The 23,592-nt window shown below is 45.8% G+C and overlaps 4 protein-coding genes and 1 long non-coding RNA gene across 11 annotated transcripts in view; 3 read left to right on the top strand and 2 right to left on the bottom strand.

The window, feature by feature from the left end:
• The first annotated feature begins 504 nt into the window (after positions 1-504).
• On the top strand, positions 505-14,943 carry USP30 (ubiquitin specific peptidase 30). 5 transcript variants are annotated; one of them, XM_087754764.1, is made up of 13 exons: positions 505-631; positions 903-1,012; positions 2,173-2,355; positions 3,698-3,801; positions 4,672-4,770; positions 5,522-5,561; positions 5,819-5,913; positions 6,675-6,734; positions 7,899-7,985; positions 8,600-8,680; positions 9,736-9,955; positions 10,635-10,743; positions 11,831-14,943. In XM_087754764.1, the coding sequence occupies exons 1-13, from the start codon at positions 561-563 to the stop codon at positions 12,093-12,095; spliced, it is 1,524 nt and encodes a 507-aa protein (XP_087610890.1). In that variant the 5' UTR covers positions 505-560; the 3' UTR covers positions 12,096-14,943. The 5 variants fall into 5 exon arrangements, with proteins under 5 accessions (XP_087610890.1, XP_087610889.1, XP_087610891.1 ...); XM_087754763.1 differs by having other exon boundaries at positions 5,519-5,561; XM_087754765.1 differs by lacking the exon at positions 505-631 and adding an exon at positions 695-816 and having other exon boundaries at positions 5,519-5,561.
• LOC148056054 (uncharacterized) lies at positions 4,704-8,582 on the bottom strand. Its single transcript, XR_015704118.1, has 3 exons — positions 8,543-8,582; positions 6,238-6,349; positions 4,704-4,831 (listed from the first exon to the last, which is right to left on the bottom strand). It is a non-coding gene; the product is annotated as an uncharacterized LOC148056054 (long non-coding RNA).
• Positions 14,944-16,095: 1,152 nt separating the features above from the next.
• On the bottom strand, positions 16,096-17,847 carry ALKBH2 (alkB homolog 2, alpha-ketoglutarate dependent dioxygenase). The gene is made up of 3 exons (XM_009473960.2): positions 17,533-17,847; positions 16,735-16,933; positions 16,096-16,591 (listed from the first exon to the last, which is right to left on the bottom strand). Exons 1-3 carry the CDS (start codon positions 17,738-17,740, stop codon positions 16,285-16,287), a joined length of 714 nt encoding a protein of 237 aa, XP_009472235.2. The 5' UTR covers positions 17,741-17,847; the 3' UTR covers positions 16,096-16,284.
• A 144-nt stretch (positions 17,848-17,991) lies between these two features.
• Positions 17,992-22,758, top strand: UNG (uracil DNA glycosylase). Of its 2 annotated transcripts, XM_087754914.1 has the most exons (7): positions 17,992-18,158; positions 18,752-18,958; positions 19,036-19,131; positions 19,930-20,027; positions 20,438-20,526; positions 20,768-20,946; positions 21,460-22,758. In XM_087754914.1, exons 1-7 carry the CDS (start codon positions 18,069-18,071, stop codon positions 21,598-21,600), a joined length of 900 nt encoding a protein of 299 aa, XP_087611040.1. In that variant the 5' UTR covers positions 17,992-18,068; the 3' UTR covers positions 21,601-22,758. The 2 variants fall into 2 exon arrangements, with proteins under 2 accessions (XP_087611040.1, XP_087611038.1); XM_087754912.1 differs by lacking the exon at positions 17,992-18,158 and having other exon boundaries at positions 18,626-18,958.
• A 406-nt stretch (positions 22,759-23,164) lies between these two features.
• ACACB (acetyl-CoA carboxylase beta) overlaps positions 23,165-23,592 on the top strand; it is a 28,690-nt gene continuing 28,262 nt past the window's right edge. For both annotated transcript variants that reach the window (XR_015704025.1, XM_087754424.1), the window contains exon 1: positions 23,165-23,305. The gene's annotated coding sequence lies outside the window, so the exon portion shown is untranslated. The remainder of the gene's footprint in view (positions 23,306-23,592) is intronic.

Raw genomic sequence — 23,592 nt, 5'->3', positions numbered from 1 at the left:
CGTTAACCCAGCACTGCCAAGTCCACCACTAAACCATGTCCCTAAGCACCACATCTACCTGGCTTTTAAATACCTCCAGGGAAGGGGGCTCAACCACTGCCCTGGGCAGCCTGTGCCAGGGCCTGACAGCCCTTTCGGTGAAGAAATGTTTTGTAACATCCAACCTAAACCTGCCCTGGCGCAACCTGAGCTTGTGGGATTTAAGTGTCCCACCTCCTCCCCCCAGCTTTGAGACGCACACCCCCACCCCCACCCCACCCCCACAAACCCACCCCGCCAAAGCCGGCGTCCCCTCAGGAGGGCCGGGGGGCTGCCGGGGCATGTGCGGCGCGGTCCGTTACACCCGCTTTCCCCCGGCCTTGCCCGGTGGACGGCTCGGCCCGGAGCAGGCCGCCGCCCTTAGCGACCAGCCGCCCGCCGCCGCCCGTTGCTAGGGGCGGTCCGCCCGCTAACCGGGCACCCCGCGCCACTTCCGGCGCCCCGCCGCCCCGTCCGCCGCGCCGCCTGCCCGCGGGGCCCTGGTTCCGGCGGTGGCGCGGGGGGGGAGGGGGGGGGGTGCGATGCTGCCCGGCGGCGCCGCGGAGGCGGATGGGGCGGTGCGGCGGGCGCTGCGGGACGGCGCGGCGGGCAGGTCAGCGGGGACGGCCCGGGACGGCCGGGGGGGACGGGGACGGCCCGGTCCGGTGCGGGCGGGGACCGCGGCGGGGCCAGCGGCCGAGGCAGGCCCTTCCCGGAGCCAGGCAGCGAGCAGCGGGAACGGTACCGGGAGGAGGCGGGAGCGGTGCGAGCCTGCCGGGCGTCCTGCCCCTACCCTCCGTGCGTCCGACCCGCCTCTCTGCAGCCGGCGGTACCGGCTCCCCGCTTGTTTTTGTGGTTTTGTTTTTATTCTTTCCCCGTTTCAGGTCTAAAGCGATGCAGAACTGGGGCGTTATCGGGGGGGTCGCCGCCGCGCTGGCGGCGGGGCTGTACGTGCTGTGGGGTCCGGTCGGCGGCAGGAGGCGGCGCAGGAAAGGTAGGGGGGGGCCGGGCCGGGGGGGCGGGGAGCGGCCCCGGGGGCTCCGGCCCCGGCCCCGGCCACGGCCCGGGCGGCTCTGGGCTCGGCCGGGGCGCTCCGCCGGGCGCCGGGGACAACCAACCGGCTGCTGGGGACAACCAACCTGCTGGGGACAACCAGCCTGCTGCTGGGGACAACCAACCTGCTGCTGGGGACAACCAACCTGCTGCTGGGGACAACCAGCCTGCTGCTGGGGACAACCGGCTGCTGGGGACAACCTGCTGCTGGCGCCCAGCCTCGGCTCCCGCCGGCGGGAGCCAAAATTCTGGTCGCTGTCCGGTTTAGAAATGTAACGGGGGTCGCTGTCAACAAATTAAAAAAATACGTGTTGAAGAAAGGGCTTTTGTCACTCACAGAATGTATTGATTGTATCAATTGGCATTTTTTCTAAAATTGCACCTCGGGCGTATTTTTACGTCGTGCTAAGTTCCTCACTGAACTGCGGCAGATAACGCGCTTTATTTTATTTTGCATTTTGGAATGCAAAATAAATAATTTTGGAATGCAAAATAAATATAATAATAATATATATTAATCTAATATATCATAAATAATATTTGCAAAATAAATGCGTTCTTATTGAACATTGGTACAAGAGAAGTGAAAGGCTCTAGCTAAGCAGAGCTGTACAGAAATACTTATCGTTAATCCTTGGCAGCCCGGGTGTTTTCATAACAACGTGCTAACGCGAGCGAAAGGGAAAGCTTCGCCCAACGGAGCTGAAGCGCCCAGCGGTGACCTCACGGGCTCCCGTGAGCTTGCACAATCAGGGGATCCTACGTGACGTGTCGGAACCGAGAATTTTACAGTTTGTATGGTAACTTGCGGATAATCCTGAACCTTGGTGGTTTTCCTGTCGGGAAAAAAGAGTATTTTTCAAAGACATTTTAAGAAGATTTTTAGCGGTGTAAGTCTCAGAGACCGCCATGTATATAAACACTTTACAGTGCGCTGTTGTGCATACCAGGGTCTTCTAGTTTTCTCTGGGTGCAAGTACCAAGTAAACAGAAATAATTTAATTTTCATGTAATTTTAACACCTAATCCAACACTCGCTACTGAAAAATAGTAAGGTTTTCCTAGACTTTATGGTGTAAACTCTTACACTTCTATTTGTAGGGCTCGTACCTGGCCTTCTTAACTTGGGAAACACCTGTTTCATGAACTCCCTCCTGCAAGGCTTATCTTCCTGTCCCTCGTTCATCAAGTGGCTGGAGGAGTTCACAGCACAGTACAAGACGGACCAGAGCCAGTCCCCTGAGCATCGATACTTGTCGCTTACTTTGCTGCATCTCCTAAGAGGTACTTGAAAACATTTTCATGTTGTGATAAACGAAGAAAATATTTTGCATGAATGTTACCGTTTCTAGCCTCCTTTCCTAAAGAAAGGACGATCATGTCGTCTTGCATTCTTCTCTTTTTAATTTCCCTCTACTTTGAGCTCATTGGCCAAGTTCAACCAAATTACAGAGAGGGGCAGAGATCCAAAAGGTATTAAGTGGACATTCGAGGACATGGTTTAGCGGTGGACTTGGTAGTGATAGGTTAACGGTTGGACTCGATGATCTTAAGGGTCTTTTCCAACCTTAACGATTCTATGATTCTAAGTGACTGCACTGAGCCTGAACAAGGCACGGCCCAGCTGCCCGTCTCCCCAAAGCTGTTTGTTTCTCGGCCAGCAGCTGTAAGGTCTCAGGTTTTGTTTGACTCGCCTGGCAATCAAGAAGCAGCGGGCGGCCAGCCCGGCACCGTGCGCATTGCTCCTTTGCCAGCAGGTTGAACAAAGTGAGGTAGAGGGCAAGAGTGGTGCTGAAATTGTGGTTATGGCACCCATTGCTTTAATGCATTTGCTGTTCACGGGGCATTAATGGCTACAGCAATATGAATATGGACTCGGTATAATTGAAGAAATAGGAAAAATATTATCACAATTAGATGGGCACTCAGAATTCTATATAAAAAGAATGCGTTATAAAATAATTGAAGCATTTTTACCCAAAATATGGACTATTAAATGAGATACTTTGTATGATGTCGGATACGAATGTTAAAGCCTCTAAGCCCAATTTGGTAACCTGTTTCGGACTTGCCCCTGTGCTAAATTCGTGCATCAGTTACATCCTAGTTAAGCGCTTAAAACGTTTAAGCAATTTCTTGGCTGTCCCTGGCTTTCCTCACAGGGCTTTGTTTTAAAGGAAATCCATCGGAAGCTCTCCTGTCTCGGGATGTTCATACTAAAATTGTGCCAGTTAAGCACGTGCATTTAACTGATGTAAGGATGATGGGGCATTAACGCTGGGGTTTCTGTGACATGTAAAGTACCACTTTTTACCCAATCCACTAGTAAAAATTTGTCTTTTCGACAGTGTTTTTATTTATTCTCTCCGTATCAGTTAGCTGAGAAACCTTTAAATTTGCCTATGTCTTAGATGAGGAGAATGTAGGCAGTCAGTGAGCCTGAGTCAGATGAGAATGGTAATTAATACATACTAGTTTGATTGCCATTGTCTACCTGTCTTAATCAAGAATAACTGCTGTAATCGATTATACGATGCTTAAGTAACGTGAAGTCTAAAATAAACTGATTTGTGTTCTAACTGTTCTTTGTGGCTCCCTCTAACATTTTTAAACGCAATGTCTCTAGCTTTATCCTGCCAAGAGGTCACAGAAGATGATGTCCTGGACGCAAGCTGCCTGTTAGAAGTTTTAAGGATGTACAGGTGGCAGATCTCATCGTTTGAAGAGCAGGTGATGACAGAATTCATGTTAGACTGCCCGATATGCACCTCAGTGCTTAGACATGGAATAACAGAGAACTGAAGCTATGGTACTAATAGTCCTGAGTGTCAAATCTGAATCTTTGCTGTAGCGAAAGGTTTGCTTTAAAAAGTGAAGGAAACCACCGTGTGCTTGATGAATGGTGGTTTTAGTTTGCTTACATATTCGTCATGGAAACCCTGGCTGCTTCAAGACCTCATACTTAATTACCATCAGATTTGGTACAATGGAGCCAGTAATATTAAAATAGAACGGATACAGCCCTAAATTCGCTACAGATAATGGGCCTATGCTAACGCGCCATGCTGCTTCGAGGGGTGGACTCTACTTCACTAACATTTCCAAACTTAGTTACATGTAACGTACAAGATTTCTAATTCTTGTTTTCAGTGTTTTCAGCCCCTAAGTAAGTGCAGATGGCTGATGAATTTGACCAATTATCTCACTCATAAAATGTGGTTCTATCTTTTATATTTCAGAGCCAAAGCGAACAGCAGAGATTTCAATTATGCTTTTATTGAAATCAAGGCAAGCAGGCATTTGTGCATTCAGTTTTCTTTTTTTCTCCAAGTACTTTAGTCTCTTTTGAGTTTATATGGCCCAGAATATTTTTAATAATGTCTGCTGTTACAGAGTTCAGCTTTACAGAAAAAGCTTTTTGGCAGAACAGCAACAGATGCACAAATGATTACTATTAATACAGAAGGTGGGCTCTAAGCAGTAATTTTTCCTTTAATTTCCCACTGCAATGATGTAGTCATATGTGTATCAGTACTCCTGGTGTATGTTTTGGTGTCTTTTCTTTTCACTTCCTCTAAGTCTTATGCCTCTATTTAATAGGATGCTCATGAACTATTTCACGTCCTTACCTCTTCACTAGAAGATGAACGGGATCGTCAGCCGCGTGTGACACATTTGTTCGATGTGCATTCACTGGAGGTGACTTCTTTACCAATGTTATTTCATTGTCAGGAGAAGTCTCTGTAGTCTGCCTAGGTTCCTAAGTGTGTCAAGTATAAAGTGTCTGTTTAGAAACTGAAGATATTTTCGTTATGTTTACAAAGCTGTTCTTCAGTGCTCTGATAGAAATCAATCAATAGGTCAGGCAATCTAAAGAATGGAAAATGTTTTTTGTAAGCAAATGTATTTGAATTTACAGCGATCTCACATGCATGAGGGCTTTTGCATTCCTAAATCCAATGAATATAGGGATTGACATACTAGCACAGAACAGTGGTCCATCTAAGCAGTTACTCTTATCCGTAAGAGATGACACATGGAAGAGGTTTGAAAACCACAAAATGGACATTTATGGAACAGTCCCAACTGGAGGTGAAATTTATCTTATCCTCCAGTTTAGTGGTAAACTTCATGCAGATGGAAAGTTTCTATCTCTCTTTGTCTAAAATATATGCAAAAGGTTTATAAAATCTGTTACGCTTTTCTTTTAGTACTTTCAGGCAGAGAATTCTGCAAATTAATTATTTATTTTATTAGAAGTGTTCTTTTTGTCAATTACAAATTTGTTGCGTACTGGGTTTTTTGGCCTTCTTCAAATACAAAGAGACACTAAAACTCCCACAACTGTTCTATGTCAGAAAAGCATATTAGGGATGAAATAAGAACATATTTAATACTTAATGGTTTCTAAGGTAGGGTTAATGAAATCTTTTATCTTCCTCTGTAGCAGCCAGAAATAACCCAAAAGCAAATAAGCTGCAGAACAAGAGGTATGCTTTTTTCCATTCTGAAATATGAATATTCATAGTGTAGTCGCTTTGTTTATTAAGGGGATAATATTAATTATCTTTGTCTGTATTGGACTGAAATATATCTCCAGTTGTAAAAAGCCCATTTATTATTTGTCAGTAGGACAGAACATGTTTTAGAGCAGTTACTTTTGTTACTGCAGGCCAAAAACGTGGAATTGTAGTGAGGAACACAGATGTATCGAAAATAAAAGGACAATTTCAACTTTGTGTTTCAGGGTCTCTTCCCCCTGTGTCAAATCACTGGAAATCTCAGCATCCTTTTCACGGAAGGCTGACCAGCAACATGGTTTGCAAACACTGTGAACACCAGGTATAAGAATGTGTGTCTGGTAATATGTGTACGTGAAAAAGGATGTCCGACACTCAGAGCGCGTTCTGAAACCATCATCCCTTGCTTCTGACATAGTTGGTTTAAGCGCCAAAGGTTTGCAGGACTGACGGCTTAGACTGTTACTTTTTCAGGTACTTATTATGGTGGTGGTGATGAACAAGAATGTACCACTAAATATATTGAAGAAAATGAAGCATGATCCACTTTGTGGGGATAAGAGCTGTCTTATCAGACAGAATAATAGCTATCTTACTATATTTAGTATTCAGTACCACAGCTATCATATACTGAAAATCCACTCACATGGGTAGTATTTTAGGACAAGCTATTCATTCAGCACGCAGTATTGAGATTGCACGTGCAAAGCCAAATTGAGTTGCAGTCCAGTTATCCAGAGTAAGGAGGTGAAGATAACCTGGATAAAGAAAAAATACAGACAGTAAATCTCATTTGTAGATCCAACTGTAAGAGTCTGTTTAGTACTTTTACTTTTCAAAACCTAGCAAACAAATTTAAGTGAGCAGGGGCAGCTCCAGCAGAAACAGGCTAAGCAGCACCTTGTGTTCCTAGTGTTCCCTGGCACCGTGCTTGGGAAAGCAGGCGGTTTTGACCCTATTCCACCACGTAATTGTGGACAGCAGAGGGCATATGTTCATCTTTTGTGAGGTTGGGTTTGGTTTTTCTTTTTTTGGGCTGTCATAAATTTTAGCTCACTGGATATGTGAAATATTTTCTTGCAGAGTCCTGTGAGGTACGATACCTTTGACAGTCTCTCACTGAGTATTCCAGCAGCTGTGTGGGTATGTATCCCTCGCTGTCGCGTGATCCGGCCAGTCTGCCTATTGCTTTGTCGTCACAGCTTTATCTTCCCTAGTGCCTTTTTAAGGTGCTACGGCCTAAGTGTAAATGAATAGCTACAGTTTATTTTCTTGCCTTTTTATAAATGATCCTGTTGTGTAATACAGTACCTTAACACTAATGTGTTGGTGCAAATTACCAATTAGTACAACAAGCATGACTTTTGGTGACACCAACACAGCTTTCTGTTTCTCCTGGTGGAGTATTTGGTCCTTTCTGCGTAATTTGAACAGACCAGATCGTATCCCGAGGGCTGTTCCTGGCAGTCTTGGAAGGTGACCTTCAGGTGCTCTGTCTCTGTGGTGATAGTACACCACAGATAGTACTATCTACCCATTAGATAGTACACAAGTTAAATAGGCTTCTGGATCAAGTGATTTCAACTGGGAATTGCTTCCGTTTCTTTTTGGCTCTCTGAAAAACTTTGAATGACAAAACATTTTCGATTTTGGGGGCAAAACGTGCAAGACATTTTTGAACTATAACAGTTTGTTACTTGGTGTCTGCCAGCCATTTGTCTTTCCAGACAAGTAGCAACTACTTGCACTCGTGGAAACTCTGACTTGTACCTACAGAATACACTCCTGGACAGCTAGGATTGGGATTTGGACACATCTTCTGCTATTTGTGTTTTATTTTATACCACCATTGAAGATTATGCCCTTCATACCTGGCAGTATGTAGTACAGCCTAGAAGGAAGGACAGGAAGGAGTGCCTAAATTCAGTTAAAGGCTACATTTCTCCTATGGAGAGGGTCAGAGTGCATCAAGTGACCCATGAAGTGCTGGAACTTTAGAGAAAAATAGCAACAGGGCCAGGAATCTGTAGTTTAAAACCTCACTAAAGGAGTCACACAGGGATTCATAGCTATTGTTCTTATCTACAGGCTGCAATGTTTTCCATGTTTAATCCAGGCTGAGGAAGAGTCCCCACAGTTAGTTACGCTATCAGTCTTCTATACTCAAAGCCACTTAGTCAAGTTTTCTCAAGAAATAATTCTGCAATTCTGTAGTTTCTATGCAACAAATTATGAAAAATCCTTTCACAAAATTAAGTGGTATGCACCCTAAAATTACTGCAAATAATTTTGGTTTTTTGTATTAAGGGTCGTCCTATGACGCTGGACCGCTGCCTCCATCATTTCATCTCCTCTGAATCTGTAAAGGATGTTGTGTGTGACAACTGCACTAAAGTATGTCATTTTAATTTATGTAACCTTCTAGCCCAGTTTTAAGCCTGCTGGCAGAATTATGGCTTCAGTTTTCTACTCCTTTCTTCATGACTTCAGGAAAGTCTCTAGCCTGCCTGGGATTTCTTATCTTTAAAATTGAGTTCTTATCTTACAGAATATTTTGAAGCTTTATTTATTACTAATATTAGAAAATTTACAAATATTTTATTCTGTAATTACCAGGTATTATTTAGATAATATTTAGGATTTTTTTGTTGTTGTTGTTCTGGTATTTTAAACAGTATTTTACAGTTGCCTGTAGTTTGATGACAGCACAAAGCCAAAGTGGCTTGTTTGAAACCCAACAGAAATGGCATATGACTACACATAAACCTGGAGATGCGCTTGTTCTGTAAATGCTCGTTTCTGCTTGATTTTGGTTTAGAATTCTGATCCATTAGCATAGGCCACCAATTCTTAAGAAAGTTCCTGGAAAACTGTAGGTGTAATTAATGTACTAAGCACAGTTCTAAATGGACAATTGCTTTTGTCAGCAGGGTGCAGACCTGCACTCTTACATGTAATCTGGTACAGCAGGTGATCAAATGGCTTTGGTTTCGTCTCTTTGATTTCAGATTCAGGCAGAAGGGACTCTGAAAGGACAGAGCATAGAAAACCAGAGAACAACGTTTGTTAAGCAGTTAAAGTTGGGAAAGGTGAGGCAAGCTAACCCTCCAAATCTATTTTTAAATCCTATTATACAGTAATTTATTTCTTTGATCTCTTTGCTTGATGTCCACTTCTTGGTATTAGACTACTTGAATGTTTTACTTCAAAAAGAAAACTCATTTGTCGAATATTTGTAGGCATTGAGGCCTCAATTCAGCAAAAAATCAAACTCTATAGCTTAAAGAACGTGAGTATTCTACTTTTATTCAGCAAAACACTTAAATGTGAATTTGGCTCAGTGGCAGTTCATATGTCTTGTATTAATTCTTGGTCTCCTTGGTAAGTGAAGCAATTCATATATAGCGTAGGATCTTCAGCAATTGCACGTTTCAAAGAAATTAAAATGTTCTAAATACAGCCGGTTTCAACAAGTGAATATGGTGCTAACCATCAGGTGTAGCTTATGTGAGAAGCTTTTATTATTTTTTGCTCTGTAATCATATAATGCAGAGGACAACAGGGCACTGGTCTGTGATTAAGAGCCTCAGGTGCCATTAATAATAATATGTACTTATTGATAGAGGTTAACCCTGGCATGACACTGAATGTCAAATATTTATAACTACTTGACCTTTTTTTCCCTTGGTACTCTCACTGTGCAAAGCCATTACTTATTGAGTATTAGCAAATGTCTTACAACAACTCGCTCCAACAAATTCCAATCCTCCTTTCTACCTCACAGATCAACAAGCTAAGTGAGATTGACAGGTGGGCTTTTTAGGAACACGCATGTGTTTTTATTGATTGTTCTTCCATTTGGAGAAAAAGATTCACATCAGCTAGCTATCCTACTGCCTAGTGGGGGAGCAGTAGTGGCATTCGCAGAAATCTCAAGACAGTTGTGAGTTAGCGTCATGTCTTAGGGATGCTATTGCCAATAAGCTTACACGCAGATATAGTAGCACGTAAGGGAACAGTTCGGTGATCTATTTCCTTATCCACTAGACTTACCAGTTCGGTTAGTATGCTTTTAACTTGAAAAGCTGTTTCTCTTCGTTTAAAAAGTATTCTGACTCTCCTTTCCTATGGAATATTGCTGAAGCTCCCGCAGTGTTTGTGCATCCATCTGCAAAGACTGAGCTGGTCAAACCAAGGCACTCCTCTGAAACGTCACGAACATGTACAGTTCAATGAGTTCCTGGTCATGGACATCTACAAATATCGCGTTCCTGTTCATAAATCAAGCCAGAATGAGCTGAATCAGAAAAACTCTGAAGAGACAACGCCTGGAACAAAGGATAGGATAGCAGTAAAACCTTCAGGTACTTATTTTGAAAATAAAATCTATTACGTATTTCTACATTTCAGTGATAGAACATTCTAATCTGCAGAACGAACATAAGAGCAGCAGCTTTATTTGGATCTGTGCAAAGAGGACACGTAGAAATCCCTTTCCCAGCAAGCATTAGGATACCTTGTTCCAAGTTTACAGTACAGTTTTGATAATTTAATTCAATCCTACTAAATACTAAAAACCATACAAACAAACAAATCCCAGATAGCACAGAACTTGCATGTTTTATGTCCAAAGGATGAAGGAATGTTGAACTCGGGAAGTCCTAGGGATTATCTTGTTCGCGATCTCTTCTAAGGCTTCAGGAGAAGCATAGAAAGAATGCTGGGAACAGTGACTTCTTAAAAAATCAGTTGGAAAATCTAGCTGTCGTAGGTCTGTCATTTAGGCAGCTCAATATTCTGTTTAGTTGGGATTTTGTACACATGGTCATTTTCATGTTTGTGTCACGTTAAAACAATTACCACTGCCTTTGGATATTGTACTCCTCTGCATCTCTTAAGGGATTCCAATATGTAATGAATTAAAATAAGTAAAATACCTTCATATTCTGTGATGAAATGTACCGCAGGAACAGAAGCACTGTTATTAGCAATACTAATAGTGGCATTTAAGATAAGTTACTGAATGTCTGCTTTCTCTTGCAGATGCAGAACAGCCATCTGGTACTAAACCACTCTTTATGAATGGTGCCTGTTCCTCTTCATTTTTAATGTCCTCGGGAACTTTTCCACTTGCTGCATTCCCTGAATGCAGGTAAGTTAGAGATTTGTACCCTATCTTGTAATTTCTGTCCCTTCAAATTATGTCTTCCTTTATTCTGTCCTTACTATGAGGCTGCATAGTCACAGAATTTAACATCCATCCTAACTCCTGTGCAGAATTTTTTTGCTTTTCTCTGGGCTGATTTTTAGTGGTTCTCCTTGGCTCCGTTTCTCTTCTAGAAAAGGGAGTAGAGAATATTACAAGCAAAACTCAAAATCTCCTTTCTCTGGTTCACGGTGCAGTAAATCATCCTTCTGAATAGCCATAATCTTATTCTTGCTGTTTTCCTCTACCCCTTCATTTTTTCCTCTTACTCTGATTTTAAAACTATCGCACAAGAAATCCATAGATCTCTTAAACATAACGCTTGAAAAAAATCTAACAAGCTTGATTTAAGTTGCAGCTGCCACGATTCTACTTAGTAAATCAGCCTTGATGCTTCTGCTGATAATCTGTTTTCTTGGCCTTTGAGAACATTCACTTATTTTCATGCTGGTGTCCAACGTATACTTAGTTCTATACCACTTCTATTTGCCGTTGCGTATTTTCCCCACGGGGAAGACAATTCCCACAATCACTGTGTGAAATAAGAAGCCTGGAAGCATTTTGTGCCAAATGTTTGTTATGAAGACAGTTGTAGAGCAAGTCCTTGAAAGCGTGTCAGTTGTTATCTGTGGGTTACCTGCTGCAATTTTACCTCTTTTCAGTTAAAAGCACATTCTTCCAGAATAGCTTTTCTGTCCAGTAACAGTGCTTTAAGAACTAAATGCTGGCACATTGGTAGGTTTGATGGAAAACGCTGTTGCAAAATTCAATCAGTTATGCTGTACAAAATGTAGTAGCCCTCTGTAGCATAAACTTTTAAAATAAATGGTTCCGTTTTCTCAATAATAGAATAAGGCAGCACTGCAGTGAAGACTTGGTGTACTGAAAAGTAATTAGGAGGCAGTACGTCTCTTATGGAGCCATCTGTTTGCTCTAAAAAGAAATTGCAACTGAAGGCAAAGCAAGTGGGGCTGCTTCTGGTATGTGTGAGATCCATGAGGGCTGCTGACCCTTCTTCTCATTTGTTCTTCAGTTCCCCTGTATACCTTTACCGTCTGATGGCAGTTGTAGTTCACCATGGAGACATGCATTCGGGACACTTTGTGACTTACCGCCGCTCTCCACCTTCTCCTAAGAACCCGCTCTCTGTCAGCAGCCAGTGGCTATGGATTTCGGATGACACCGTTCGCAAAGCGAGTTTGCAGGAAGTCCTTTCTTCTAGTGCTTACTTGCTTTTTTATGAGCGTGTTCACTCGAGGGTACAGCACCAAAGCTTGGAGTTGAGGGCTGAAGAGTGATTAAGAGAGCAGAAGGACACAAACTGACAAAATTCCTCTAATGAGATCTACGTTGCACCTCCTGTCTGTTATGCAAATAACCCACCACAGGCCCTTTAACTTTCCCCTCCCTCTACGGCAATGGCTGGCTCCCGCTGGGAGTTGTGTTTTGTACCAAAACTACGCTACCCAAAGTCGGTCTGCTAACGTTGTGCAGTCCAAAGTATAGCTGTATTAGAGAAGCATTTATTCTGTTAGGTAGTAATTTTGTCAACATCACAGCTCTGAAACAGACATTTCAAACAGACTTCCCAAGGCTATATTCTGTATTCTGACATATATGTAAATTTTCAAAGGGAGATGCTTAATCCTATACATTTCACTGCAGACGTTTCTGAAGAGGGGAGCCCCAGAAGCGGCTGATGGGAAGCTACCGTTATCAAAGGCAATGATTTAAGAAACAAAGTGCCTTGAGCTTATTTGAATAGTAACATTACCATTGTCTGAGTCCACTGCGTGTCCACTGCATTCTGATAAATGTCTCAAGATGATGGGATGAACTACTAACAGAATCAGATTTCTCTTGATATCCCAGCTAATCAATAAAGTAAGGTATCTCTACATAACATGCACGATCCAAAAAATGACTTCCCTGTTCACGTCATTTTCCTAATATTTTAGTTCTTTATCCATCATAGAAGTACTTTGCTGATTCAAAGTGCAGTTTCCTTTTTCCAGGAGAAAAGATAATTTTTTTTATCTCCTAAGAGCCAAGACCCTGATTTATTGCTCTGTATCTTTGGAATATAGCTGAAATGAAGAAACAGAAGCGTTTGCTAGCAATCAGTATTGCAATTTGCTTTGTCACTATGAAACTGTTGAATACCATTGCTTGTCGTATCGACTACAACTTCTAATGCTGTGATTTCAAGGCTACTGCAGTTGGTGTTCTAGACTTGCCCTTCCTATTTCAGTGCTGAAAACTGCCATTTCTCATCAACCATTCAGATACGTGCTGTCTGGCGTGCAGTTGAGCTTTAGAGCATGTACCGGTTGCGATTGTGAGCTGAGATGTACAGCAACCCAAGCATCCGTGTTAAGAGTATACGCAACTGAATCAAGGCTGGTGGGCACTTACTTGTCTTGTGAGGTAGTACAGTTGTCTGAAAAGACTGGTGTCACTGCATTAGATACCCAGATTGCCATATAAACAGAAGTAAGGTACACTTTGCTGCTCTAGATTGTTTGACATGTAAAAAAAAAAAAAAAATCCCAAACAAAGGGAGGGAGAAGCAGCAAAAATTCTCATTTTGACTGCTTTTAAATTACCAGGAATAAAGTACGTAGGCTATTTTTAGCGCTTTTCTATCCTTGTAAGCTTGGAGGAAAAAAAGACTAATTCATCAGACAAGCTCTTTCAGTGTAAAACAGCAACTAAGTTTTCAAATGGTAACAACTGTCTTAATAGCTTTTTAGGACAACTTTGTACCTCATATATTCATATTGCTGCCCAACGCTCATAGGCATTTGGAGTTCCTTAACGGAAGTCTCAAAACCAGCAAAAATAGGAATGGTAATGGATGTATATGAAAAACTATTTACACAACTCATCATTCCAGAGTATGGATCACAATTCCTGCTCCAGGTAATGCTCATAGTACATAAAATAGTCTTTATAAATCCACTGACAAACTAGTTCCTGAGAAGTCTCCCTGTCAGTGCTAGGCTAGCAGTAGCATGGTTTTAACCTTTCTATTTTAAGTTATGGAAAAATAACAAGAAAAACAAAAAACCTAGAAGGATGCAAAATGCCAAAAATGCCCTGGCCATTGAACTAAGACCTAACAGACTTGCGGAAGGTAAGCGAAGAAAGCCCCCCGTTCTGGGCAGCACGGGCGTGCAGTAGGAGCTCTGTAAAGCAGTGCTGGGTGTCACCTAAGGAAAAACATCACGCAAAGCATCTAGCTCCAGCAGGTCCACCATTTGTATCTCAGAACTTCAAAACATTTCCACTGCCAGCAGTGTATATTCTGCAATACCTATTCTCAACAGGGTCTCTTTAGAGTTTTTAACTCCGATTTTTTGTGAAGTTCATCTGAACAGGTCACTCTGTTTAGGAAGCAGTAATGCTGGAGGTGGGTCAGAACATACGCACACAATGGACTAAGTCTTAAACTCATCAGCTTGTAACACGGACGTAAAGCCACATGTCACTGCAAGCTTGCGTGTTCAATATATTTCTTTTCCCTTTGCATAAAGCTGCTTTCCAACAGGGGCCAGTTTGATGAGAATGAAAGCACAGTCGCTGTACAACACTGACAAACTGCTCCGTTTCACTCAGCTGCAGATTTACTCTGAAAGCTTCCTCAAGGGCTACAAAGATGAGGGTCGAGTAGTCAGCATTTGTTCTAGCTTTCATTGTTAGGAAAGAGTAGATGGTCTTGGCTTAGCCCTCAGTGTGAGGAAGGCAGCAAAGCGTCAGCACCTTGGTCCTGAGCTGTGCTGGATATTCCCAGCCTACTGTGAGCATCAAAGACCTCTGCAGATGTTTGCCACCCAACCTTCACCTTTTGAAGTCATTGGGCTCTGTGCAGGCACATGAGGCTCATCCAACGCTGTTACTTGTTACTCACAAGCTTCCATAGTGGCGAAGGTGTTAATAAAATGCAGAAGGTTAAAAAACATCAGATAAGACCTCCAAGATGACACCTCTGTGTTTGAATTACTCTTTGTCTTATTTTGTGCGTTATTTAAAAATGTATGATATTATAGTCAAACCACGGCACTGCTGTTTGAAGTTGCGTTTTCACTTCAGGGTATTTTTGTAACTGTACAGTAGCAATAAAAGAACAAACTTATTAGAAAAGGTAGCTGTTCACGTGTGGTAATGTCTTGAAACAAAGACCAAGCTGGAAGTCAAACTGCATTCGGTGTATCCCACAGAAGCAGCACTTCACATTCTCTGGATAAGATGCATTCATCCAGGAGCTCTTCATGCTGTATTTAGCATTTTCTGGTAATGGCAGAGGGTGGGAAGTACCAACTCCAAATTGTCTAAACAGACGTTAATTCCGTAGCCCTAATGGACCTACCACTGAAGGACAGAGCCCATCGCTAATTCAGATGCTTGTAGCCTGGTTACATGGGGATCAGTTCACATTCTCAGCACTTACCACTGCTCGATTCCTCAAGACCTGTTGGTGACTTTGGACACTTCCCTCATTTCAGCAGGATTCACTGTCAGCGTGGAAGGTGATGGCTTTCAGGTAGCCAGAATGGAATCCCTAGGGATAATTATTTAGAAAAACAGACACTCTCAGAAGTTATAGCCTTTCGTGCTGCGTTGTCCATATAAATGGTCCAACCCAGTCTTTCCCCAAAAGGTGATCTTACGCTCCCTGGTTTCTGTACAGACAAAGGACCGAAGGAAGGTGAGGCCCTCTCCCTGTGCGATAGCACCTCGTGCTTCCTCCTGCCCCACCACGCGACTGACCGAAAGAACCCAGTCTCCCATGTCAGCAGAGGACGTAGAGCAGCAGAGGAATATAAGCAGACAGAAGTCACAGTGACTGTAAAACATGCAGCCAGCCATGGTGCGCTCATTACAGTCCTATCTTAGCACTCCTCTTTTTCATGTCAGTCTCATTTGTATTTTATTTTTTAAAACAAGCAAATCATGGCTCATGGACAGAGCATACAAGAAAGTGTCACCTGTTTCACAGTATCAGCTGCCAGGCTCACTCTAAATTATTACATCTTGTACTTCATAGTGTTTACAAACTATTTCACTGCTATCTGAAGGATATAAAGTATTTTAGAAGTATAAATATAAAGAGATAAAGTATTTTTAAACTATACTTTTATAAAGTATATACAGATATAAAGTATTTTTTGGAAAACTGGCTAGATTAAGATCAGTTGACAACAAAATTCCTCCTGAGCAAAACAAGGGTGTTACTCATTAGAAACGTGTATCAGCAGGACTACAACAACGTTTCGCAGAGAAGAAGTATTCTTGGCATTTAAGATCAGTAGTCGCAGTCTTTATTAGCAAGTTACCAAGTACGCCATCTCCTCTCCTAGTTTAATTTGCTCATCCAGTACCTTGGATCACCAAAGACAGTGTTTGAACGAGAAATTGATAGTTATGTTGGGGAAGAAAGCTTCTGTTTTCAGAGACAAAAGATCTGGTGCTTGATTGCTGAATATTTCACTTGGCTACAGTTATCACTTTCCGAAAGGTGAGGTTGATTCTTGGGGCAAGTACTTTCTTGCGGGTGGGCAGGCTGTGGTACCAATACACATTGGTGGGGTACTTCATCATCAGCAGGCTACCATGGGCTAGCTGCAGTTTGATGGGCTTAATGTGGCGCGTTGCGTTTTTCCCTCTGGAATCACAGTGCCTGAAAACAAAGTCCCTGCAAGCTCCGAAGGACACGGACGCAATCGGACTGCGTGGAACCAGTTCTCTCTCATCATCTCGATGTTCGCCTATGTGGTCCTCACCATCTTTATATCTGTACACAGAATAGATTAGTTAGTTCTTCTACCAATCTAACTGAATGAATGTCAAATAACTCCTCAGTGATCTGCCAACAGTGTTGCACAAGCAATTTTTCATTTTAACAAGCTGCTTGATGCAACTGGAAATCAGACATACCTGTTAATAAGAACAAAATTAAAAGTATGTCCTGTGTCCAAAGCGACGCGGTCTCTGATACGGTTGAGAACTGGGATCCATGGCTTAGGAGAGAAGGTAACGCCTGAGTAAGTGTATGTTAACTCAGGGTCTCCATAGGTTACCTGCTTCCTTGGAATGTCATGCCACTTGCCAAACACATGCAATTTCGTCATTTCACCTGTTTAAAGAAGAGATAAGAAGGACCAAACCCAACTCTGTATTATCTCTGCAGTTCACAGCTTCAACATTCTCCTTGATTTGGAGCTTCTGTGAATCTCCAGTGGGACAACAGAAATGAGGACGCTTATGACAACCCAAAAGCTGTCATCTGCATTCAAGTGCTTCTGCCTCAAAAAAGTGCTTAACGCTCAAGTTTGACACTGCCTTACTTTCCCCCTTGAATGGGATTAACGGGACTAGCACCCCCATCATATTCTGCTGTTGAATTAATGTGACCGGGGATATCTCGTATACTACATCTACCAGCAAACTCCTGTCACCCTTCCAGGACTACCCTGGTTCTTTGCAAACATTAGAATGTGAATAAAACTGCGTGGCATGCGCTTCAAGCTAACAAAACTAACCCTGCAGGATCAGACCTCTGCTTGCACTTCGCAGGGCCTGACTTGGCAAACACCAGGCGCCGGCAGAAACCTCGCCGCCAGCCGGCGGCTCTGCCCCGGCCATGGGCATCTGCCGGGACTCGCCTTGGGCGGGCCGGGCAGGGAAGCACCTCACCGGGCGGGGGCACGGAGCTGGAAGCGGGCTCCCCGTTACCTTCGAAGTACTCCACCTCCTCTTCCAGCTGCTGGAAAATCTCGTCAGCCTCGGCCTTGCCGAAGAGGAGCCGGTAGTCGCAGCTCAGGCCCTCCGCGCGGATCTCCTGCCAGCGGGGCTGCCCCGAGGCCGGCTCCTCCGGCCGCGGCCTCTTCCCGCCGCCGCCCCCCGCCTCCCCGGGGGGGCGTTTAACCAGGTATCTGTCCATCAGCACCCGCTCGGAGGCACCGACAGCGGCGGGGAGACCGGGCGGTAACGGGAGCGACCCGCTGAGGGACGGCGGCGACGGCGGGAGACCCCCGGCGCCCCAGCGGCCGCGCGGGGGGGGGGGGGGGGGGGGGGCGGAGTGAGGCGGACGCGCATGCGCCTGGGCCGTGCCTCCCCCCCCCCCCGCAGGCACCGCCCCCCCCGCGCACGCGCGCGCTCTTGGCGCCAAATCCCCGTCCCGCCCACCCGCCCGCCGGCTCGCGCGGTACCGCTGCCGCCCCTCACCGCTGCCCCTCGCCCGCTCTGCCGCTGTCACCACCGCCGCCGCCATGATCGGGCAGAAGACGCTGCACTCCTTCTTCAGCGCCGCGCCGGCGAAGAAGCGCGGCCGCTCCCCGGAGCCGGGCGGTGATGCTGAGGTAGCGGGCGGGGGGCTGGCGGCGGCCCTGGAGGGGGGAGAGGGGCTGGCGGGCAGCGGGGCTGGCGGCCGTGGGGGGGGGGGGTCTCGCGGCGCTGGTGGCCGTTGGGGCGCGCGGCGCTGGCGGCCGTTGGCTGGGTGGGGAGACCACGCGCTGCGCGGCCACTGCTAAAAACCCCGCGCTCCCGGCACGCTTGACTGACCTGCCAATCGCGCCACGCTCCGCCGCTGCCCAATGGGCGCTGAGGGTCGCCGCCGCGTCACGGTTGCTAGGTTGAACGGCTTTCCGCCAGCTGTGGGTAGCCAATAGGGAGGAGCGTGCTCTTTCTCGTTGACCAATGGAAAGCGGGAGTTTGGGCTCCCGCTTGTGGGCGGGACCCGCTTGGCGCGGCGACCAATAGGGACGCGCCCGCCGTTGTTTTGCCGCGAAATACCCGCGTGCGGCGCGGCCGCCCTCGGGAGGTGGGGCCTGGCCGGGGCATGGCGACCGCTGTGCTCCTGCCGCTGGCCCTGCGGCTGGGCCGCGGCCTCCCCCGCCCGCTCTGCGGCCTCCCCCGCCCGCTCTGCAGCCGCCTTTTCGCTCGCCGTTTTCAGGTCAGTGCCGCGAAGAAGGCGAAGGCGACGGCGACGGGAGATGAGGCGGGCAAGGCCTCACCGCTGAGCCCGGAGCAGCTGGAGCGGATCCGCAAGAACAAGGAGGCGGCGTTGCAGCGGCTGGCCGAGCGGAACGTGCCCCCGGGCTTCGGGGAGAGCTGGCGGCGGCAGCTGGCCGGCGAGTTCTCTAAGCCCTACTTCATGGAGGTGAGTGCGGCGGGGCTGCGGGGCCGCTGTCCCCCTGCTGTCCCCGGGCTGAAGCCACCCCCTCTCCCCCCCCTCAGCTGATGGCGTTTGTAGCAGAAGAGAGGAAGCGCTACACGGTCTATCCGCCGCCCGAGCAAGTCTTCACCTGGACGCAGATGTGCGACATCAGTGATGTGAGTAGAGCTGGAGGCGCTGGGGAGAGGCGTCGCTCCAGCGGCCGGTGCGCTTAAAACGATGAAAACGCGGGGTCGGATGCACAAACACGCTCCTCTGATACTTGGTCTCTTAGGCTTCAATCCCACGTGATGTGGATGCTGTTGTTTCTCTCGCGTAACTTGTAAATCCTGGCTTCTCTTTCATCTCTGTTACTGAAACACAGTTTTATTGCTTTATTACCCTTACTGGCCACAGAATTATCTTTAAAACTTTACTTGGACTTTTGACCTTAGTTCCAGCATTACCAACTTAATGCAGTGCTTGATTTTCGGATCTCGTACATCTCTCGTATTTTTAATTGATCTGTAGTGAACTATAATTAAAAAAGGCAAAAGCCAGTGTTTAAGGTAATCCCATTGCCAATAAGCTGTGTCAAAAATATCCCAGCAAGAGTGACATAAAACTAAAACGTGAGCAAATCTACCTGGAAAATACCTTAACAAGGTGTTTTATTGTGGCTCGTTGAAAATGTTGGTCTTCTGCACTCCAAAATATCTTCATAATCTCAGCAGCAAAGCCGTGGTGATGTTAATCCTTAGTGTTAGGTGGGGACTGTGTTCTTTACCTTATTCATAATGAGATGTCAGTGATTTAACTTCAGTTCCTGGGGTTTGATGGTGGTGTTTTTGTTTGGTTGGTTTTTTTTTTTTTTGTCTGTGTGTTTTGGGATAAAGCTCACTTATAAGCTTTCTTTCCTTCCTTCTTTTGGGAATAATACTGATTATAATTCAGTGCTAACAAAGGTCTGCTTTCAGGTAAAGGTTGTCATTTTGGGACAAGATCCATATCATGGACCTAATCAAGCTCATGGGCTCTGTTTCAGTGTCCAGAAGCCTGTTCCTCCTCCCCCCAGGTATGACAGCGCTCAATTTGCAAAATGCTTCTGTTTACAAATTATTTGCAGTTCTGTGTTACTTATGGCTATGAGTCAGGTAAGTGTGTTGCAACTACTGAAATTTGAGTTGTGCATTGCCTAGAAAAAACATCACTGCAAAATTATGGATAATTCTATGTAGTTTGGTATTCTGAAGAGCATGCTGGACGTAAATTTGCATTTTCAGTTGTGCTGAGACCTTCTCATTAAGCTTCTATCCAGGCACACAAAGGGGGGCCCTTGTTACCCTGCTTCTACAAATGGCTTTATTATCTTAAGTGATGAGATTAAAATCAATACTCTTCTTGTCTAGTGTCAGAGCAAGTGATGCTGTTTGCTCTTATCTTTAAACGCGCATATTTAAAATCTTATGATGTTTTTCTTTGCAGTTTAGAAAATATTTACAAAGAACTGTCTACAGATATTGAGGACTTCACTCATCCTGGTCATGGTGATCTAACTGGCTGGGCCAAGCAAGGTGAGTTAATAGACACTCTAGTAACGTGGCCACTGTAGGTCATGAAGAAGCCTAGCTAGAAAAAAGATCCATGGCTGGAAACAGTCCATCTGTAAAAGAGAAAATCAATTCTGACTGCCTGTTGCTTAGCAGGTACCTTGGAATGAAAATTTAATTTATTTCTTGGGGGAAGCAGGAAAAAGCAGTTAACGCTTGATTGTTTTTGTTTTGTTTCACTCTCTGTATCTGCTTTGTTTGCTAGGAGTGCTCCTACTCAACGCTGTCCTCACGGTGCGAGCTCACCAGGCCACCTCCCACAAGGAGAGAGGCTGGGAACAGTTCACGGATGTGGTGGTGTCCTGGCTCAACAAGAACCTACATGGGGTTGTCTTCATGCTGTGGGGAGCCTACGCCCAGAAGAAAGGCAGCTCCATTGACAGGGTACAGGTTACTCCTTATCTCTTCCCTCACTAATTTTTTTTCTTCAGTTGGGTGGACACTAGAGGGCACTTCCCTTACAGAGTTGGGGTTTTCTCCCTGCTTGAACTCTGCTGTCAAATTTAGTTGCCCTTCTGTTCCAGCTTAGCCTTTGCCAGAATTAAGCAACAAAAGTGGAGCAAGTGTAACCTTCTGTTGTCAGAAAAGCATCCAGTTGAGGTCAGAACTGTGTTTTTTCTAGGAAAAGGCTCATGAATAAGTATAAAATTTGCTGTTAGGATTACAGCAGTTGAAAAATGGCCAGGGTATTACTGCCGCTTTACATAGTCCATTCTCCTCTGCTCAGTGGGACAAAAGTCTCGGTCCTCATGGTCGGTTCTTCGGGTCCTCAGGCTGGTGGCTGAGGAGGTGTAGAGAGGAAATCACACCTGCTTGGTCGGGGCAGAAGCAGCCAGCCTTGTCCAGGGAGCTGAAAGCATGCAAATCTAACAAGCTGTTTCCTCTAACGCTTTACAGAAACGCCACCACATCCTGCAGACGGTTCATCCCTCGCCTCTCTCTGTCAACAGAGGGTTTTTTGGCTGTCGGCATTTCTCGAAGACAAATGAATTGCTCAAGAAATCCGGCAAGAAGCCCATCGACTGGAGAGCGCTCTGAGCTGCGCGCAGGAGCTGATGGGGTCTAATGGTTGGAAACAGCCCCTGTTCCAGGGGTTGTCTCATTTCTGAAAAACTTTTGCTGACCTGAGAATTACTCTTTGGATGTTGATGAAGGAACAAATGACCAAACTTTCAGAGCTGTTACATTTTTTTAAATCTTTTTTAAAGAGCAGATTGGAAGTTATCCATGTAACACTCTGCTGTTTGAACAGGTCTCAGCCTAATTTGAAACAAAGGAGAAAAAAAAAAGTTCTATATTAATTTGTGTTTGTTGTAATGGCAATATATTTGCAGGCTCTTGTAAGAATCGACATCCCTTCACAAGTGAAGCTGTTCAGCTTTTGTAAATACCCTGCTGTACCTCCTCACGCTCCTTTGCCTCCTGCTGTGCAAATCCAGATTTCATATTTGGGGGGTGTGGAGCTGACTCCAAGGGAGAAAAGGCAGATGCTTTTGGTTTTAGCTTTTCGCTACAGATTACGAGATTTATTAGGAATATGGCCTCTTGGCTCTGTAAAGACCATACACTGTCAGAAGTGTTACTTGGTGTATCTACTCTCAAGATTTCAGGGTAAATCCCACCAGCAGCCATGGGGAGACTGCGACCGAGGCTCTGGTCATGCTCTGAGCTTTTTGTTGGCGTTTAGAGAGGGAAACCATAAGTTTTTAGGTTCTTAACTGGGTGTGTTAATCACTTGGACGATAGGTGAGCTGTAATGACCATGAACTTTGTGGTACCTGCCAATGGCAGCAGCAAAGGTTTCTTCATCAAGATCTCCCAATTGTTGTGCTGATCTTAAAACAGAGGGAGTTTCGTGCTTTGCCTTCGTAGGAGCAAATCGAGGTTTCCAGCCACTGTTGAAAATAACTGTTGTGACTTCCAGGATGAAGACAAGGTTGGACTTTGCACTTCTGGGTTTCCACTCCGTCTTTGACTTCTTAATTCCTTTAATGGAAGTGAAGTGCCTTGTTCGTTTGGAAATTACATCAGGTTTTATAGAATACTCCTGTCTACCTTTCTTTGATTTTTGCTCTGATAGGTAACACTAGTACAAGTGAAATTTCACTTTCTGTGGCTGAGTTGTATTTTTTTTTTGTTGTTTGTTTGTTTTTCTTCCCCCCCAGTTTGTTTTTTAAATAAAATTTACTTTGTTTATGTTGTGGTGTGATCTTACATTGGTGGGAACGAGGGAGGGAGGGAAGGGTGCCTGGGGTGAGGCCTTGGCTCTGCAGTGGGTGCTGGCCTGGGGGGTGGCTCCCTGCTTCCCCCCCGGGGAGGCAAAGCCGCAGGTGCCAGAGCTTCTCCTTGTCCCCATGGCCGGGCGCGGGGCCAGGGCACCTTTGTCCCCCAAGGATCGGGTGTCCCTGGCCGGCCATGCCAGGCCCCCCCCCCCCCCCCACCGCTTTCCGCCCTCGCCTCCAGCAGAAGTTTTCCAGGCGCCTCAGCAGGGAAATATTTCTGCTTGACGTTACCGTCACGTGCGAGAACGCAACCGTAACGCGACTGTGAGAGTCAGGGGACGCTGGGGGCCGGGGCACGCGCTCCCCCCCGGCACAGCCCTCGCCCTGGGGCCTGGCACCGTGCCGGCTTTTGGCCTGGCGTAGACAGAGTGACGGGCCGAGATAAGTGTGACTGGGAGTCACGGTGCGGGCAGTCAGCGTTCGTCCCAGGAGCAGGGGACCTGTGGGGTTTGGCACCCATGGTGAGTGGCCCCTTTCCGCCGAGGACAGGGCCGGGGCTGAGGGGAGCATGGTGGGCCTGTGGTGGTTCCCTCCCCGCAACCATCCCCAGCTTTTACTGCCTGTAGAGATTTGGGGGTTCGGTTTAAGGCCCCCCGCTCTGTGAGGGGCCGGGGCTGGGGATGGCGGGGTGGCCTCACCACCACCCTTTGGACACTGCGAGCAGCTGGGGAGGTGGGGGGCCCACGTCAGCCCCCTTAGGGCTGTGTGAAGGCAGAGCGGAGCTGTGCCCCCTGCCAGCACCGCTCCT

The sequence above is a fragment of the Nipponia nippon genome, unplaced genomic scaffold (assembly GCF_047370975.1).
Source record: "Nipponia nippon isolate SJK-2023a ecotype South Korea unplaced genomic scaffold, ASM4737097v1 scaffold_18, whole genome shotgun sequence".
In the NCBI taxonomy this organism is placed as follows: Eukaryota; Metazoa; Chordata; class Aves; order Pelecaniformes; family Threskiornithidae; genus Nipponia; species Nipponia nippon.
This window is presented reverse-complemented; position numbering and strand designations above follow the sequence as displayed.

Bases quoted from the DNA above. Each gene is read 5' to 3' on its own strand.
- UNG (XM_087754912.1), top strand. From the start codon at position 18,638: ATGGCGACCGCTGTGCTCCTGCCGCTGGCCCTGCGGCTGGGCCGCGGC. The intron at 19,132-19,929 runs GTGAGTAGAGCT...GTCTGCTTTCAG, and splicing joins AGATGTGCGACATCAGTGAT to GTAAAGGTTGTCATTTTGGG. The intron at 20,527-20,767 runs GTGAGTTAATAG...TTTGTTTGCTAG, and splicing joins AACTGGCTGGGCCAAGCAAG to GAGTGCTCCTACTCAACGCT.
- USP30 (XM_087754763.1), top strand. From the start codon at position 561: ATGCTGCCCGGCGGCGCCGCGGAGGCGGATGGGGCGGTGCGGCGGGCG. The intron at 6,735-7,898 runs GTATGTATCCCT...TTTTGTATTAAG, and splicing joins GTATTCCAGCAGCTGTGTGG to GGTCGTCCTATGACGCTGGA. The intron at 9,956-10,634 runs GTACTTATTTTG...TTTCTCTTGCAG, and splicing joins GATAGCAGTAAAACCTTCAG to ATGCAGAACAGCCATCTGGT.
- ALKBH2 (XM_009473960.2), bottom strand. From the start codon at position 17,740: ATGGACAGATACCTGGTTAAACGCCCCCCCGGGGAGGCGGGGGGCGGC. The intron at 16,934-17,532 runs GTAACGGGGAGC...TTCTTTAAACAG, and splicing joins GGAGGTGGAGTACTTCGAAG to GTGAAATGACGAAATTGCAT. The intron at 16,592-16,734 runs GTATGTCTGATT...TTCTGTGTACAG, and splicing joins AATTTTGTTCTTATTAACAG to ATATAAAGATGGTGAGGACC.